At 39.9% G+C, this 14359-nt stretch overlaps 1 protein-coding gene across 1 annotated transcript in view; it reads left to right on the top strand.

The window, feature by feature from the left end:
- The window catches only part of SERINC5 (serine incorporator 5), a 55618-nt gene that overhangs the window by 17776 nt on the left and 23483 nt on the right, over positions 1 to 14359 (top strand). Inside the window, exons 2-4 of the mRNA XM_089494796.1 lie at positions 4584 to 4751; positions 10651 to 10829; positions 12229 to 12311. Of these exons, the coding sequence (XP_089350922.1) occupies positions 4584 to 4751; positions 10651 to 10829; positions 12229 to 12311 (430 nt within the window). The remainder of the gene's footprint in view (positions 1 to 4583; positions 4752 to 10650; positions 10830 to 12228; positions 12312 to 14359) is intronic.

The following is a 14359-nucleotide window of genomic DNA, read 5'->3' as shown; positions in this document are numbered from 1 at the left end:
AATATAGGGGAGTCTATATCAAATTGAATTAAAAAATCATTACGATAGTACATCTTTGTTCAATTAGACAGAGCATTAAAATTTTAAAATGTGCATTTAATAAAAGTGTTTCTCCTCCCCTCAAAAACAGTCCTTATTATCACTTGTCAACAGTTACTTTTTGTGAAACAGCATTTATGGAAATTAAGTGTAAATGTCCTTTTAAAAATTAGACTTTCTAATTAGGACTTTGCGTTATTGTTTTTTCCTCCCCATTAGAGCTCTTTTGGGCCAACAACAGTTCCACACTTAATTCATCACAAAAGCCTCTTACAGTGTGGCAGTGAATTAAGAATGGTTCAGTAGGACTATTCACTCAATTGGTGCTTGGTTTTGGAAGGCATGCAGGAGGGGCAAGCTTCCGGATTTCTGTTTACTCAGTGAAAACAATTGGAATTGATCTGTTTTGTCTGAGTAATGAATAAGAAAGAACTTCAGCCTTAAACATGGGAGACCTATGTTGTAAGCTTTGGGGTTCAGCAGTGTTGGATGGATGAGCCGGATAGTTGGTTCTACAGAGAGTAATTGTGTGTTGTGCTATTTTCTCTTTCTGTGACATGATGGTGAGTGGGAGAAAGTCCACTCAGTGATCCCACCCACCCCAAGTCAATCAGGCAGATAATGGTGTCTGTGAAAACCTGGAAAGAATATTTGATCAATAATGAATCATGATTTCTCTTGGCAATGTAGTAGATAACTAGGGCTGTTGCTACACTGCAGAATTAATGCAGTTTGACACCACTTTAACTTTCTTGGCTCCATTCTAAGGAGTCCTGGGGTTTGTAGTTTGTTGTGACATCAGAGCCCTCTGACAGAGAAGGCTAAATATCTCACAAAACCACAAATCCTAGAATTTCATAGCATTGAGCCATGGCAGCTAAATGGCAGGTAATGCATGGTGTCAAACTGCATTAATTCCACAGTGTGGATACAGTCCAGGTATCTTGCAGACCTTTTGGACTACATGTAAATCCCACAAGCCCCAGCCCTTATTTATTATTATTTAATATTATTTCTATATTGCTTATCACATCCAGTGATATATCAGAATTGGACCTTTAGTCAGGAACTGTGGGAGTTAAAATGCAGATACTCGCATGGAGGGCATTAGGTCGAGTATGATTCCTTCAGGGTTTGTTAAACAATTGCTATTAAAAATGAAGAAGGCTAGACACATACTTAACATCCCTCCTCATGGGCACCACACTTTTCCTATTTTTTAGATTGTTAGTCTGGTTTTGCTAGCCTAGAAAACTCAGAAAATTAAATCTCATAATTAGCCAAGATGTACAACTGCAGTTTAAAGAAAAACTGACACTGTGTAATCTTTGTTCTACAGCAAGACTGAGAAACTGTTTTGTGTGAAAGATGGAGGCCGACAAGAGGATGAGTTTATGTATAGTTAGCAAATAACAGAGCAAAGCTGGAAAAGATAAAGAGATGGAATGCATCTGCAACTTACAGGGGGTTAGACTTTCCACTGATTTCCAAAATCAGATAAATTGAGTAGAAATGTTTGTCTGCATCTCAGATCAGTAACTCAACAGCCGGAGAGAATGTGGCTAACACAAGTTATCTCTGTAACATACTGATTCTACAAGTTACTTTGGCATCTCTCTTTCTTTTCTGAAAACCTGGTGGAAGTGAAAAGAGGGCTGGCTTGTGTTCACACAGATAGCTGTCAACCACTGTGAATAAATGAATTTATTAAGAAGCTAGGCTAGAAGGTAATAATAGGAAATAACATACGTGGCGCATTTATGTTTTTCCTGCTTTGCCATATTTTCTGTATTCTTATTAATTTATTTCTATGACCTCTTTTTGCCAAAGTCCTTACCCCCCCTCACCTTTTGAAAGTTAATGCAAATGCAAAGTTAAAATAATATAATACAATGTACAAAATAATAAAGAATTAGTATTTCAGTGACATCTTTAAAAAATATACCTGTAACCCAAAAGCAAAAAATGAACCTCCCAAAAATGTCAAAAAGGGAAAAGTAGGCATAACTTCTCTGGGGTCAGTGGCCTATAAGCTTGGAAAAATTCCTTATATGTGCCTTCATGGACGGCTCCATGAATTCCACAGGGTTTTCTTAGGCAATGAATACTCAGAGGTGGTTTTGCCAGTTGCTTCCCCTGAAATATAGGCTACAGCACCTGGTCTTTGTTGTTGGTCTCCCACCCAAGTACTAACCAGGGCTGAACCTCCTTAGCTTTCAAATGCAGTCAGGATCTAGTGTCTTTAGGCTTGCTGTCTCCTGGGTAGCAGCTTCTTATTAATACCCAAGACAGCATGGGAACTGTAGAGGCATCCACAGTTCTTGCATTTAGTGCTGGAGTTTATTTCTGTTTATTTATTTGTTAAAATTATGATTCAACCTTTGGCCTAAAAAGCACACAAGTTAATGTCAACATCTAACTTGCATAAAACATAAAACATTAAAATAACAACTAAAAATCCAGGAACAAGACATCTTCTAAATACGGCAAGCAGACATTAAAATCCAAATGCTAGGCAGAACAACAACAACAAAAAGCTTTAACAGCTTCCCTAAAATTTAGCAAAGGATAATGTAATCTCCTCCACCCCTAGGACCTAGATCCACAGGGGGAAAACTGCCCCACAACTTCTCTTGATGATAAAACATGTTTCAGAGCCTCTAATTTAAATCTTAAATTGCAAGCAGATTCATTTATGTCTTAGTAGCTAGTATTCCCACTGTCTTGATTTTCAAGTTATCTTTCATCAACAGATTGAGAGCCGAAGTAATAGGGATTATTAGCTCTCCAGCATATGAGAGCCAGTGTAGTGTAGTGGTTTGAGTGTTGGACTATGACTCTGGAGACCATGGTTCGAATCCTGCTTGTCCATTGGCAAATCACACTTTCTCAGCGTCAGAGGATGGCAATGACAAATTCTGTCTGAAGAAACGTGCCAAGAAAACCCCATGATAGGTTCTCCTTAGGGTTACCATAATTTGGAAATGACTTGAAGGCACACAACAACAGTAGCTGCTTATGAAGTTCTGAATGGCAAATGGTGGTCTTCCTATGGATCCCGAATCTGGTCCACAAGGGAATTGTTATTTACTTATCAATCCAAGCAGGCTGCTTTATATCATTTTATTTATTCATATTTTTATCCTTGCACATAGTTCATTATGGTACAGAGTCTCACAAGTTCATCTTAATCAGAAAAAATTGTGTTACCTTAAAAACTAGCAAATTCTATTGCAGCATAAATTTTCATGGCCTACCTGCCACTTAGTACAGAAGTGTTAATAAAATATGTTGTCTTTTAAGGTGCTATAGGATGCCTTTGGGAGTGGGGTGGAATCTTCTGTTACTATAACATTGCAAGTATTTTTGCTGCTACAAACATTCCCCCCCCTCTTTTAGGACTTTTAATATGTTATGGACTTGATTATAGTGTCACTTTGGGAAATTTGCAACTTCTTTGTACCTAGATCATAGAATCATAGAGCTGGAAGAGACCACAAGGGCCATCCAGTGCAACCCCCTTTTTGTGCAGGAACACAAAATCAAAGCACCCCTGACAGATAGCCATCCAGACCAGATTCCATTTAAAAACCTTCAAAGGCCCCATTCACACTATGAAAATAATGCAGGATGAATCCTTGTTGTTCACACTCATCCCAAATGGACTCGATGCACGTAGAGTGGGGCTGGCAAAAATCCCCACTTAACCTGGGATATTCAATCCCGACTTTTCCTGAAAGATCTGCATCAATCCGCATCTTCATCAGTGTGATTAGCTTTTGAATCAATTCGGATCACTCTATATTGTTCAAGGGAATGGAGGTGGCTCCATTTTATCTTTAAATGATGGCATGTGTGAATAACAAAGGGGTTACAATGACTTGAAGAGATTCACAAACCCCAAACAAAATGGGAACAACAAACCCAGTATGCATCAGCACAGCAATCCGCAACTCCTCAAGAGAAAAAAAAAAAGAGTTTGAATGCCCTTCACATTCAAACTCAAAAAATGAGTTTGAATGTGAAGAAGACACCACCACTCTTCGAGGAGGTGTGCTCTACTGTCAAATAGCTCTTAAATGTTAGGACAGTGATGGGGAATCTTTTCCAGACCCGAGTGCCCAAACCGCAACCCAAAACCCACTTATTTCTCACAAAGTGCCATGTTCCTCTGGCTTTCTAGTAACAAACTCTGGCAAACTCTGTGCTGGGGTGACAGAGTGTGTGCCCACAGAGAGGGCTCTGAGTGCCACCTCTGGCACCCGTGCCATAGGTTCGCCACCACTGTGTTAGGAAGATCAACTTCTGTTTTACAAAACAACATACCCTTTCATGACACATCAAACCACCTTTGGAACTGAGTGAGGGATGCAGCACCAGTAGGGTTTGTTGTACTTTCCTCCCCTCCCCACCCCATGTCAGAACTCTTTTAGTTGCTGATGCATCTAAAATATGTGTCTTCATTGTGATAATTACCGATAGACATTTTAAGCTGATTTTAAAATATGATGACACTAACTTTCATTTTGTTTTAATTTCCCCAGTTGGCCTGTTGTTGTGGTACTGCTGCATGTTCACTTTGCTGCCAATGTTGTCCAAAGATAAAACAATCAACCAGCACTCGTTTTATGTATGCACTGTACTTCATCTTGGTGACTCTCATCTGTTGTGTCATGATGTCAGAGACAGTAGCCAAAGAAATGAAAGAACATGTAAGTAAATGGGGTTTTATGGAAGAAGAATGGAGATGCTAATATTGATTTTAAAATGGAGAATGGGTGGCATGTATAACTTGATGGTTACTCCCAGAAGAAAATGCTGTATGTTAATGGAAAGTTTGGAAGAAGAGACTGTGGATTATTATAATTATAATAATTATAAGGAAAATATTACATGATTAATGAGCCACTCTTGTGTTATATTATTTAATGTTCAATACTCTTTAAAACTCCACCAAAATATTCATATGCAAAGACAGGAAACTGTTTCAGGAATTTTGAGCAACTCAGAACAGTACATGTTTCAGTAATGCCAAATGTTTCATCCTGTGTTTTGTTTTGAAAATGAGGAGTAGGAAGAGCCAGTACAAAGGGTAATTGTTTGCTCAATGGCAAGAGATTATTTCTCTCTGAAACTTTAGTGTTTGGCGTCTTTTAATGTACAAACATAAGTGATTCAAACAGTTCCTTTGTTGGAACAGTTATCTCCTTTCCAGTCCTGCTGCAACTTTAGATTTCATAGTGGTGAATGTTCAGGAGCTCTGTTAGTTTTTATCACTGAACTGAATTCATTTAGAAATAATTATCAGTCTTCATCAGAGGTGAATTTAATTGAGGCTGTTCTCTCACTTCTTTTTCACCCCCCCCCCCTCTTATGTTGGTGCATCTGCTCTTCCTATTCATTCAGTTGGAAAATGAACTCATTATTGTATTGCTTGCCAGTTGGAGACTTCCCTGACACATGCTCTAAGATTATGCAGAGGTGACATATCATGGGCGGGGGTATCTCCAGTCTTTAGACAATACCAACAAACACTAGAGTGGCACTCTTTATTTCTTTTGTCTGGAGAATAGGTTCACCAATACAGTTGATAACTATTCAGACTAATTTATAATAATAATAATAATAATAATAACAACAACAACAACAACAACAACAACAACAATACTTTTATTTCTATCCTGCTTTTTGTTGAGTCAAAGCGGCGTACATAAAACCTCCCCCCCTTAAAAAAGTATTAAACAGTATAAGGGTAAAATTCAACCGTTAAAAACCAAAACGATAACCAATACCAATAACTGATATCCATGGGCCGAGTCATCACATGTGTGGGGGAGTCTTGTGTGGTTGAATTTTTTATTCCGGGAAGGCCTGCCAGAAGAGATCTGTCTTAATGGCTTTCTTAAAACTGTCTAAATTAGTAATTTGATGGATCTCATCTGACAGGCCATTCCTTAAGTTGGGAGTGATTGCAGAAAATGTCCTCTGGGAGGTTGCCGTCAGTCTGGTCTTCAAGGGCTGTAATAAATTCCTCCCAGAGGATCTGAGTGTACGGGGCGGATTATATGGAAGCAGGCAATCCCTTAAATAAATTGGGCCCAAGCCATGTAGGGCTTTAAAGGTGATAACCAACACCTTGTAATGTGCCCAGAAACTAATTGGCAGCCAGTGGAGTGATTTCAGTATTGGTGTTATATGATCACTCCTGGTTGCTCCTGTGATCAGTCTGGCTGCCATATTCTACGTGTGAAAGGGATCTAGGAGTCCAAGTAGACCATAAGTTGAACATGAGTCAACAGTGCAATGCGACAGCTAACAAGGCCAATGCGATTTTAGGCTGCATCAATAGAAGTATAGTGTTTAAATCATGGGAAGTAATAGTGCCACTCTATTATGCCTTGGTCAGGCCCCACCTGGAATACTGTGTCCAGTTCTGGGCACCACAATTCACAAAGGACATTGAGAAACTGGAGCATGTCCAAAGGAGGACGACTAAAATGGTGAAAGGTCTGGAATCCATGCCCTATGAGGAACGACTTAGGGAGCTGGGGATGTTTAGCCTGGAGAAGAGAAGGTTAAGAGGTGATATGATAGCCCTGTTTAAATATTTGAAGGGATGTCATATTGATGAGGGAGCAAGCTTGTTTTCTGCTGCTCCAGAGACTAGGACCCGGAGCACTGGATGCAAGCTCCAGGAAAAGAGATTCCACCTCAACATTAGGAGGAACTTCCTGACAGTAAGGGCTGTTCGACAGTGGAACACACTCCCTCGGAGTGTAGTGGAGTCTCCTTCCTTAGAGGTCTTTAAACAGAGGCTAGATGGCCATCTGTTGGGGATGCTTTGATTTAGATTTCCTGCATGGCAGGGGGTTGGACTAGATGGCCCTTGCGGTCTCTTCCAACTCTATGATTCTATGATTCTATTCTGTACCAATTGGAGTTTCCAGACCAGGCACAAGGATAGCCCCATGTAGAGCTCATTGCAAAAATAGAGTCTTGAGGTTACAAGTGTGTGTACTATAGTTTCAAGATCCCCCAGTTCCAGGAAAGGGTACAGCTGGCGTATCAGCCGAAGCTGATAACAGGCGCTCTCATGCACCTGATTTCTTATCTGAAGCGATGGATCAAGAAGCACCCCCAGACTGCAGACACAGTTCTTTGAGGGGAGCATGAACCCCTCTAGGACTAGAAGTTGTAACCCAATGCCTGGTTTAGGGGCCCTTACTGTGAGTACCTCCGTTTTGTCTGGATTCAGCTTGAGCTTGTTTTCCCTCATCCTATCTATTACTGCCTGAAGACACTGATTGAGGGGAGAAATGCCATCTGTCGTTGTCGATGATGATTGAAACATGGAGAAATATATTTGGGTGTCATCAGCGTACTGATAACACTCCACCCCATGTCTATGGATGATTTCTCCCAGCGGCTTATGCAGTGCATGACAGCTGTTGATGAGGTGGTTCTTGCAAAAAATAAGATATTATAAAACATTTTCAGAGGCTTTGCTTCCTGACACCTGTTAATCACAGTAGAAGCAAATGTTGCTGCAGTTGTATAGAGAGCAGGGACAGGACTGACCTGGCTGCCAAAGTAGCCCCATTTGTAAATATGCTAGTGAAGCAACATATACTGTCCAAGATGTATGCTCCAGGATCCTCCTTTTTATCTTATACAGCATAGTCATGTGGGCATCAAACTTCTTGGACTGACCCTGAACAGGCTTAGAACTGAAAACTCCTTTTGGATTCTCCAGAATAGGATAGGATTGTATGTACTTCCTTTTGAATCTTTAACATGGAGTTGATGGAAATCTTGCTGTGCTGATTTTGTTCAGACAAGCTTTGTTGTTGTTGTTGTTGTTGCTGCTGTCTTGCCGCAGATGCTACATACATGAAGTTTCTTGCGGAATATTAGTAATGCCTAACACCACAGAATTTGAAAAAACCAAAAACTTAAACTGCACATCATTTTCTCAGCACAAGAATAGAATATTTCCCAATGGTAACACACAATCCTTTGCTTTATTTCAAAAGCTTTTTACAGGTGATGAGACCTGTAGCAAAGATAATCTTTCCCTCCTCTGGCATTTCATTGCAAATATTGAAGTAGAACAGGAGAAAGAAAAAGGGATGGCCCTTCTAGTTTCAGCTGTGACCTCAACCACTGTAGGTTTCAGCTTCACCCACAAGCCCACAAGGGGAGGCAGTGCTTGACAGGTCCTATGATCAAGTATGAAGCTATTTTGGTCTCACTAGTTGCTCTATAAAAAAAATATAAATGTTTTCAGACATTGTCAAAACAATAGTGCAATAGTGTGCTTTCTCATCTTTCTTAGCTGCTAACATTGGCCAAGACATCTGAAAATGATGTTTGCTCTTCTGTTACCAACTAGCCTTCACTTCATGGACTACCTGCTTCCATTTTCAAATTACTTTCAATAAGCCTTTAGCAGCAAGTGATTTTGGCTATCAGTAACCAAATTGTAATGCATGTTTGCTAGCCTTTTGCTTTCTCCCATTTTAGTTTTATACACAAAGGTCAAAATCCAGATTTCTCCTTGGGTGCACATGCTGGCCTTGTATAAGCCCCAGGGAAGTTTTGGGACACCACCCCTCACCCCACCAGGCTGCCTTCTTGGTATGCATCAGACTTCTTTTGCAGATTTCTTCAGTTTCATATGCTGTTTACTGTACTTGCTCGTTGAGAGGAAAAGTAACTGGTTCCAGGTTACCCAGCAAATTTCAGAGTTGAGCTGGAATTTCAACTTGGCTTCCTCTGGCCCTAATCAGACCGTGACCCTTCAGCCCAGTTACACTACGCTAGCTCCACTTTCATAGAACTTCTTTCATTGTTCTTTGGGTCATAGCCAAAGTTTGGATGTGCAGCAGTAAGCAAGTGAAGTATTTTCCATTCCTTGACATAGTTAGGTTTTCTTCCTGTCAGACATAGTCAACAGCTTTCATGTTTCCTTTTTCCATAGCCTCTTTAAGTAAAAAATAGGTCTATGTGTTTTTTCACTCTGATTCTCTGTGAACTAGGTTTAGTCTTGGAAAATAGTCTATTAAGTCTCAGAGTGTCTGCTTCATGCATAGGGGAAAAAGGTGTCTTAATGTTCTGCTCAGCTGTTACAAAAATGTGGTTAGCTCATGTCTGTGAGGGTACAGAGAAGCTTTTATTTTATTGCAAATGCTTGTATTTGTATATGTCAGTGTGCCTATTTACAGGATGTACCAGTTGTGAGCGGGTAGTTGCCTGCCTTTACAAGGGGGCACAGCCCAAGGATATAGGCTCAAGTCACAGAAATTTGCTCTGTGAGATGTGTTTTCTGACTGCAGCTGCACATTACTGTGTGGTGAGCTTGTGGCCAGAATGTGTGTGTAGCTGTTCTTTTTCCATGATCTAAAGTGTGGCCTCAAAAACAAATATTTAGAAAGCGAAGAGAGGGCTGAAATCTCCCCTTTGCAACACTTTTTTTTAAAAAGGAATAAGTATTTCAAGCTGTTGGGAGTTGGAGAATGGATATAGATTTTTGCTCATTCTCACTCACTCTGACTCCCCAGACACATATGTTCTTGTTTTTGTTTATTTTTAAAACGGTACTTAAACAAAATACTACTTTATAGAAGTTAACAGATGAAAACCACCATTATATGTGTAATCAAATAGAACATAATATAGTTGTGCAGTCAGCCTAAAGAAAACAATAGAAATTCAGCTAAAGTAAGACCAGATACTGAAAACTTCTCATCTTCCTTCTGAAAGATTGTTTTTAGTGGACTATTAAAGCTGCATGTCATTGGTCTATGGAAGGGTTTTTTCGAGGACATGGGATTGTTCAGATCTCCCCCTCCAAGGGCAGAGAGAGAGAGAAATCCATCCCCAGAGGGGAAGATCCAATGTCACACACTCCCTTTGGGTTCCTACAGCCCTTACTTCTCCAGTATAAGAAGAAAGAGGATAGAAACATGTCCAGGGTGGGCCAGTCAGTGTACCAAGGCTATCAGTCCACAAGATCTCCCTGCTCCTATACCTGCCCTCCATCCCAAGCCAAATTCTGATCTACACTGCTCCTATAACTGGCATGGATTACCATGGTCCAGGAAACAGCCCAGGAAATTATGTTCTGCTTTACCTATGCTGTCAGAGCTTTTGAATACTTTGGAGGCTCCAGCACTAGACCTCTCCATAGCACATGGTCAGATTGCTTTGAAATAAAGTTAAGTTAGTAAACCAAGCAATAAGAAGTGATGAAACAGCTGCTAAAGACCAGTAGCTACAGTTCTGATTGTAAGTCTTTCTAAAATGCTGTTAATAAATAAATTATTGAAATAGATAATCATGCTGTTTCAGAAAAGGGAATGATATACAAATTTGACTATCATAATTATACAAGTATTCTAAAAAAAATCACTTCACTTTCAGGACAGTAAGCCACAGGTTGGCTTTTTCTTTGATATTCTGTTCTTCCTGTCAAGTTCCTACAGATGAATTTAATTGAGCTACGTAGGTTGGCAAGCCTAAACATATCCCATAAAGATGTTAAAGGTGCTTAAACTGATAGTTATAGTATTGATACTCCATGTATCTAATATGCTTAATTGTGTGTTTCAGATTCATTTCTATGAAACAGTATGCCAGCATATTCAGGCAGGTGACTCCTGTGAGAAGCTGGTGGGCTACTCTGCAGTGTATCGTGTGTGTTTTGGAATGGCCTGCTTCTTTTTTATCTTCTTCTTACTCACAATCAAAGTCAACAGTAGCAAAACCTGCCGTGCATACATTCACAATGGGTAAGTTAGATGGATGTCTGTGTAGTGATGGGGTTGCTGTTGAACACTCACCATGATATTCAGCTGCATTTGTCCGCAATTCTGTAAGATGTAGTGGTCCTCTTTTATTTAGTCCCTTATCCTCTTTCCCCTACTTTGTGACTGAATACATTTTGGAGCTTTGCCATCGTTTGAGAGACTTCAGGGCACTTCCACAATGTTTTAAAAGACCGGAAAGTCCTAAATATTGTTCCTGTTCATTTTGATTTTATTTTGGAGATCTGTACATGTTTTGTTTATTTCAGCTTCCGGTGTGGTCAGAGGCTTTTTAAACCAGCTTTCCAGTTTCATTTATTTTAAACCAGTATAAAATCAGAAAGAACAGGAACAAAATCTGGGACATTTTAATCAGTCTTTTTGCATCCTCTATGTTTATTCATAGCCCTTAACAAGCAATAATATCAATAGCCCGTAGGTCTTGTTTTCAAGCTGCTATTGCCTTTCCCCTCCTTCCTTTGTTTGTATACTTTGCTGGATGTATATATAAGGTGAGTTTAAAGTGTGCGTCACTCAGAGTTTTGTTGTCGTTAACTGTTGTCAAGTGGACTTTGACTTACGGTGACCCTGTAGAAGAGAGACATCCAAGTCAGCCTGTCATCAACCACCTTGCTCAGGTCTTGCAGACTCAGAGACATTGCTATTTTGATTAAATCTACCAATCTGGAATGTGGACTTCCTCTTTTCCTTTTGTCTTCTATCTTACCAAACATTATTGCCTTTTCACTCAGAGTTGATGGTCAGGTGTCAGTGATAATGTTCACAGTGACAGGGGACTTTTTCTCCATTTTAATTTGCCTTCACTCCTAGTTGTCTTCTAGCTTCTGCAGTGTAATAGCTGGGTGCCTGGTAAGGAAAAGTGCTTCCTATGATGCATAGCAAAAGTAATACCCACAAAATTCATGGGAAATATAGTGTTTCTTTCTAAAGGTTCATCTTTAGGGGGAGGAGCTGTGACTCATTACTAAAGCATATGGTCTGCATGCAGATGTATCTGTTCTAAACTCAATTCCTAGCATCAACTGAAACCTTGGAAAGTCACTTTCAATCAATTCCAGTACTACTGGGCTAGAGGGACAAATGGTATGACTCATTGTACAGGGACTTCACATGTTTATGTGTTAATGGGGCTTTCCTCTGCATACATCAACAGATAAATTCTTTGAGGAACTGTAGTCAAGTAGATTCAAGAGCAAGTCAAAAATCTGTGTATCTGAATATGCTTTTGCATATATGAAAATACCTTTGGGGGAGATGATACACCAATATTCATTGTCACCACCATTACTCTGGGTCAACAAATGATGTTTCCTTATTTGTGTATTTCTAATCTTTGCAGTTTTTTGTGTTTCTCTTTCCCCAGATTTTGGTTCATAAAACTTATAGTCCTGGCAGCCATGTGCTCAGGAGCCTTTTTCATTCCAGATCAGGATACGTTTCTTAAAGGTACAGATTTTAAAAGAAATTCTGTGCGCTTTTCTTCATGGTTTACCGTATATAGGTATCAATTTAAAGTAGATATAAGCCTTTCACAATCTTGCTAGTTATGAGAGAGAAAGAGCTATAACATATGAAGCTAGTAATAATGCAATGAGTCTGGCTTAATGTTTTCCTATCTTAGGGGCTTTACAGACCTGTATCAAAGACTGACATGGGGGAGGAGTGGGTGCGTTGCAGCCACAGTACGTATGCCTCAACTCCGCCCCCATGCTGATGTGACACCGCGCACCCCATCACACGACGGGTGGCATCATGGCACTCCTCTGGCACTGCATTCAGATGATGCAGAACCAAAGGAGTGCCGAAAAGCCATGCCACCAGTGGCTATTACGCCCTTTCTGCAGCAGAAAAGGCCAGATTGGGCTGCAGTGTGCGGTTGCCGCAGCCCCAATCTGGCGAAGAAAGAGATATCTGCAAACTGCCCCTTAGGGGCGACCTGTTCAGCCCGTTAATTGCTCACTCAGTTTTTGGTAAAGATGAGCAAGAGCAGAGGGGCAAGAGTGGAGAGGCCAGAGCCAGAAGTGAGCCTAGATCTACCTTCCGGGTATAGAAAGGAGATATATGCATGCAGGAAAGAGAAGATGAAACAAGATTCATTCATTATTAGCACTGAAGCCACAGGCAACCAAACTTGGAAATTCTACAGTGCAGTTATAGTGTTCTCTCTCTCCTCTTTCCAGAATAAGTTAGTGATTAATGGCAAAGGAAACTTGAGAGGCAAATATTTTAGAAATAATGTATATGCAGCATACATTAGATAGTCTTTAGAGTGAGCTGTCTATCTCCTTCAAATGCTGCGAAGCAACCAGAGAGAGAACAAATTTATACTTAAAATCTTAATATTTGATTCAGCCCTTTTCTCTTAGTATAATAACTGTAGAGGTGAAACAGACTTCTTTAAATTAACTATTTAGTATGGTTAGTGACCAGAGATAATAGGAGTCAGCACCCAAAATTTGGAGGGCCACATATTCACTATTTTATTTAGTAAAAGGGCACCAGTATAGTAATCTATTACACAATTGTAATTACAGAAACATACCCACCTTTTTCCTTAGGCCAAAAAGCCCAAAAGGATTAAAAGGAAAAGTATTAAGTGCTAGAACAGTTGGCAATACATGTATCAATGCATGCCAACTCAGCCAAAACTTTTATAGTCCTCCCTTTTTATTTCATAACTGAATTTTGCCTGAGCCAAGCTGTTCCTAGTTTAAAATAGCTTTTCTAACAAGAGGATATCCCTTCTTCATTCCTTGTTGTATCACAGGAAACAGGCTTGTAATCACCCTCCTGCCCTCCACAGTGAGAAATCAAACCAGCAGGTTATAAAAGGAAGGGCTAAAACTGCATAACATGTCAAATGTATGGTTTGCATTTGCTTCTTTGGGTGGAAAAAGAAGCTCTCTTGGTGGTGATGGGAAACTGATCTGGATAAGAACCTGTTGGGGAAGAGCTAACTTTCCACTCATAGTATCTTCTCAGGAAAGATCTTTTCATCCCCAGATTTCCAGAAAGCTGCTGTTTGCTACTGGAGGGAGTGGTGATATTTGTGCTGTCCATTGGGAGTCCAAGAAAAGAATAAGAGTTCACCTCACTGATCCTGTGCCTAATTGGCTCTTTAAAACAACAACAACAACAACACACCTTTAATACAACAGATAGTTTGACACAAACACACTTACATAAAACCTACTCAGCACCTCTAACTCCTTCTTTTCCTTTTCTTAATTTAAATGACAAAACATCAGGGTTATACAAATAGAATTTCTCTATCCACTTCTTCCCAAAAGCTGTGTCTTGGTATGTGAACACGCCTATCTGATGAGTGGAACACAAAGGCTTCACCTGCTTTACTGCTGTATTAGAAACAGTGTCTTTCTTCTTTTTCTGTAAAGCGTGCATGTTTTCAAGCAATAAAACTTCTACATGTGCAGGAGAAATGAGTCACTCTGGAATGTGTAAACTTTGTTGGCATGTCAAGCTTGATATGATTA

Source organism: Sceloporus occidentalis, unplaced genomic scaffold (assembly GCF_023333645.1).
Source record: "Sceloporus occidentalis isolate IW3139 unplaced genomic scaffold, rSceOcc1.0.p SCAF_1, whole genome shotgun sequence".
NCBI classification, from domain to species: Eukaryota; Metazoa; Chordata; class Lepidosauria; order Squamata; family Phrynosomatidae; genus Sceloporus; species Sceloporus occidentalis.
Note: the sequence above shows the minus strand (reverse complement) of the source record. Positions and strands in the feature narration are given on the sequence as shown.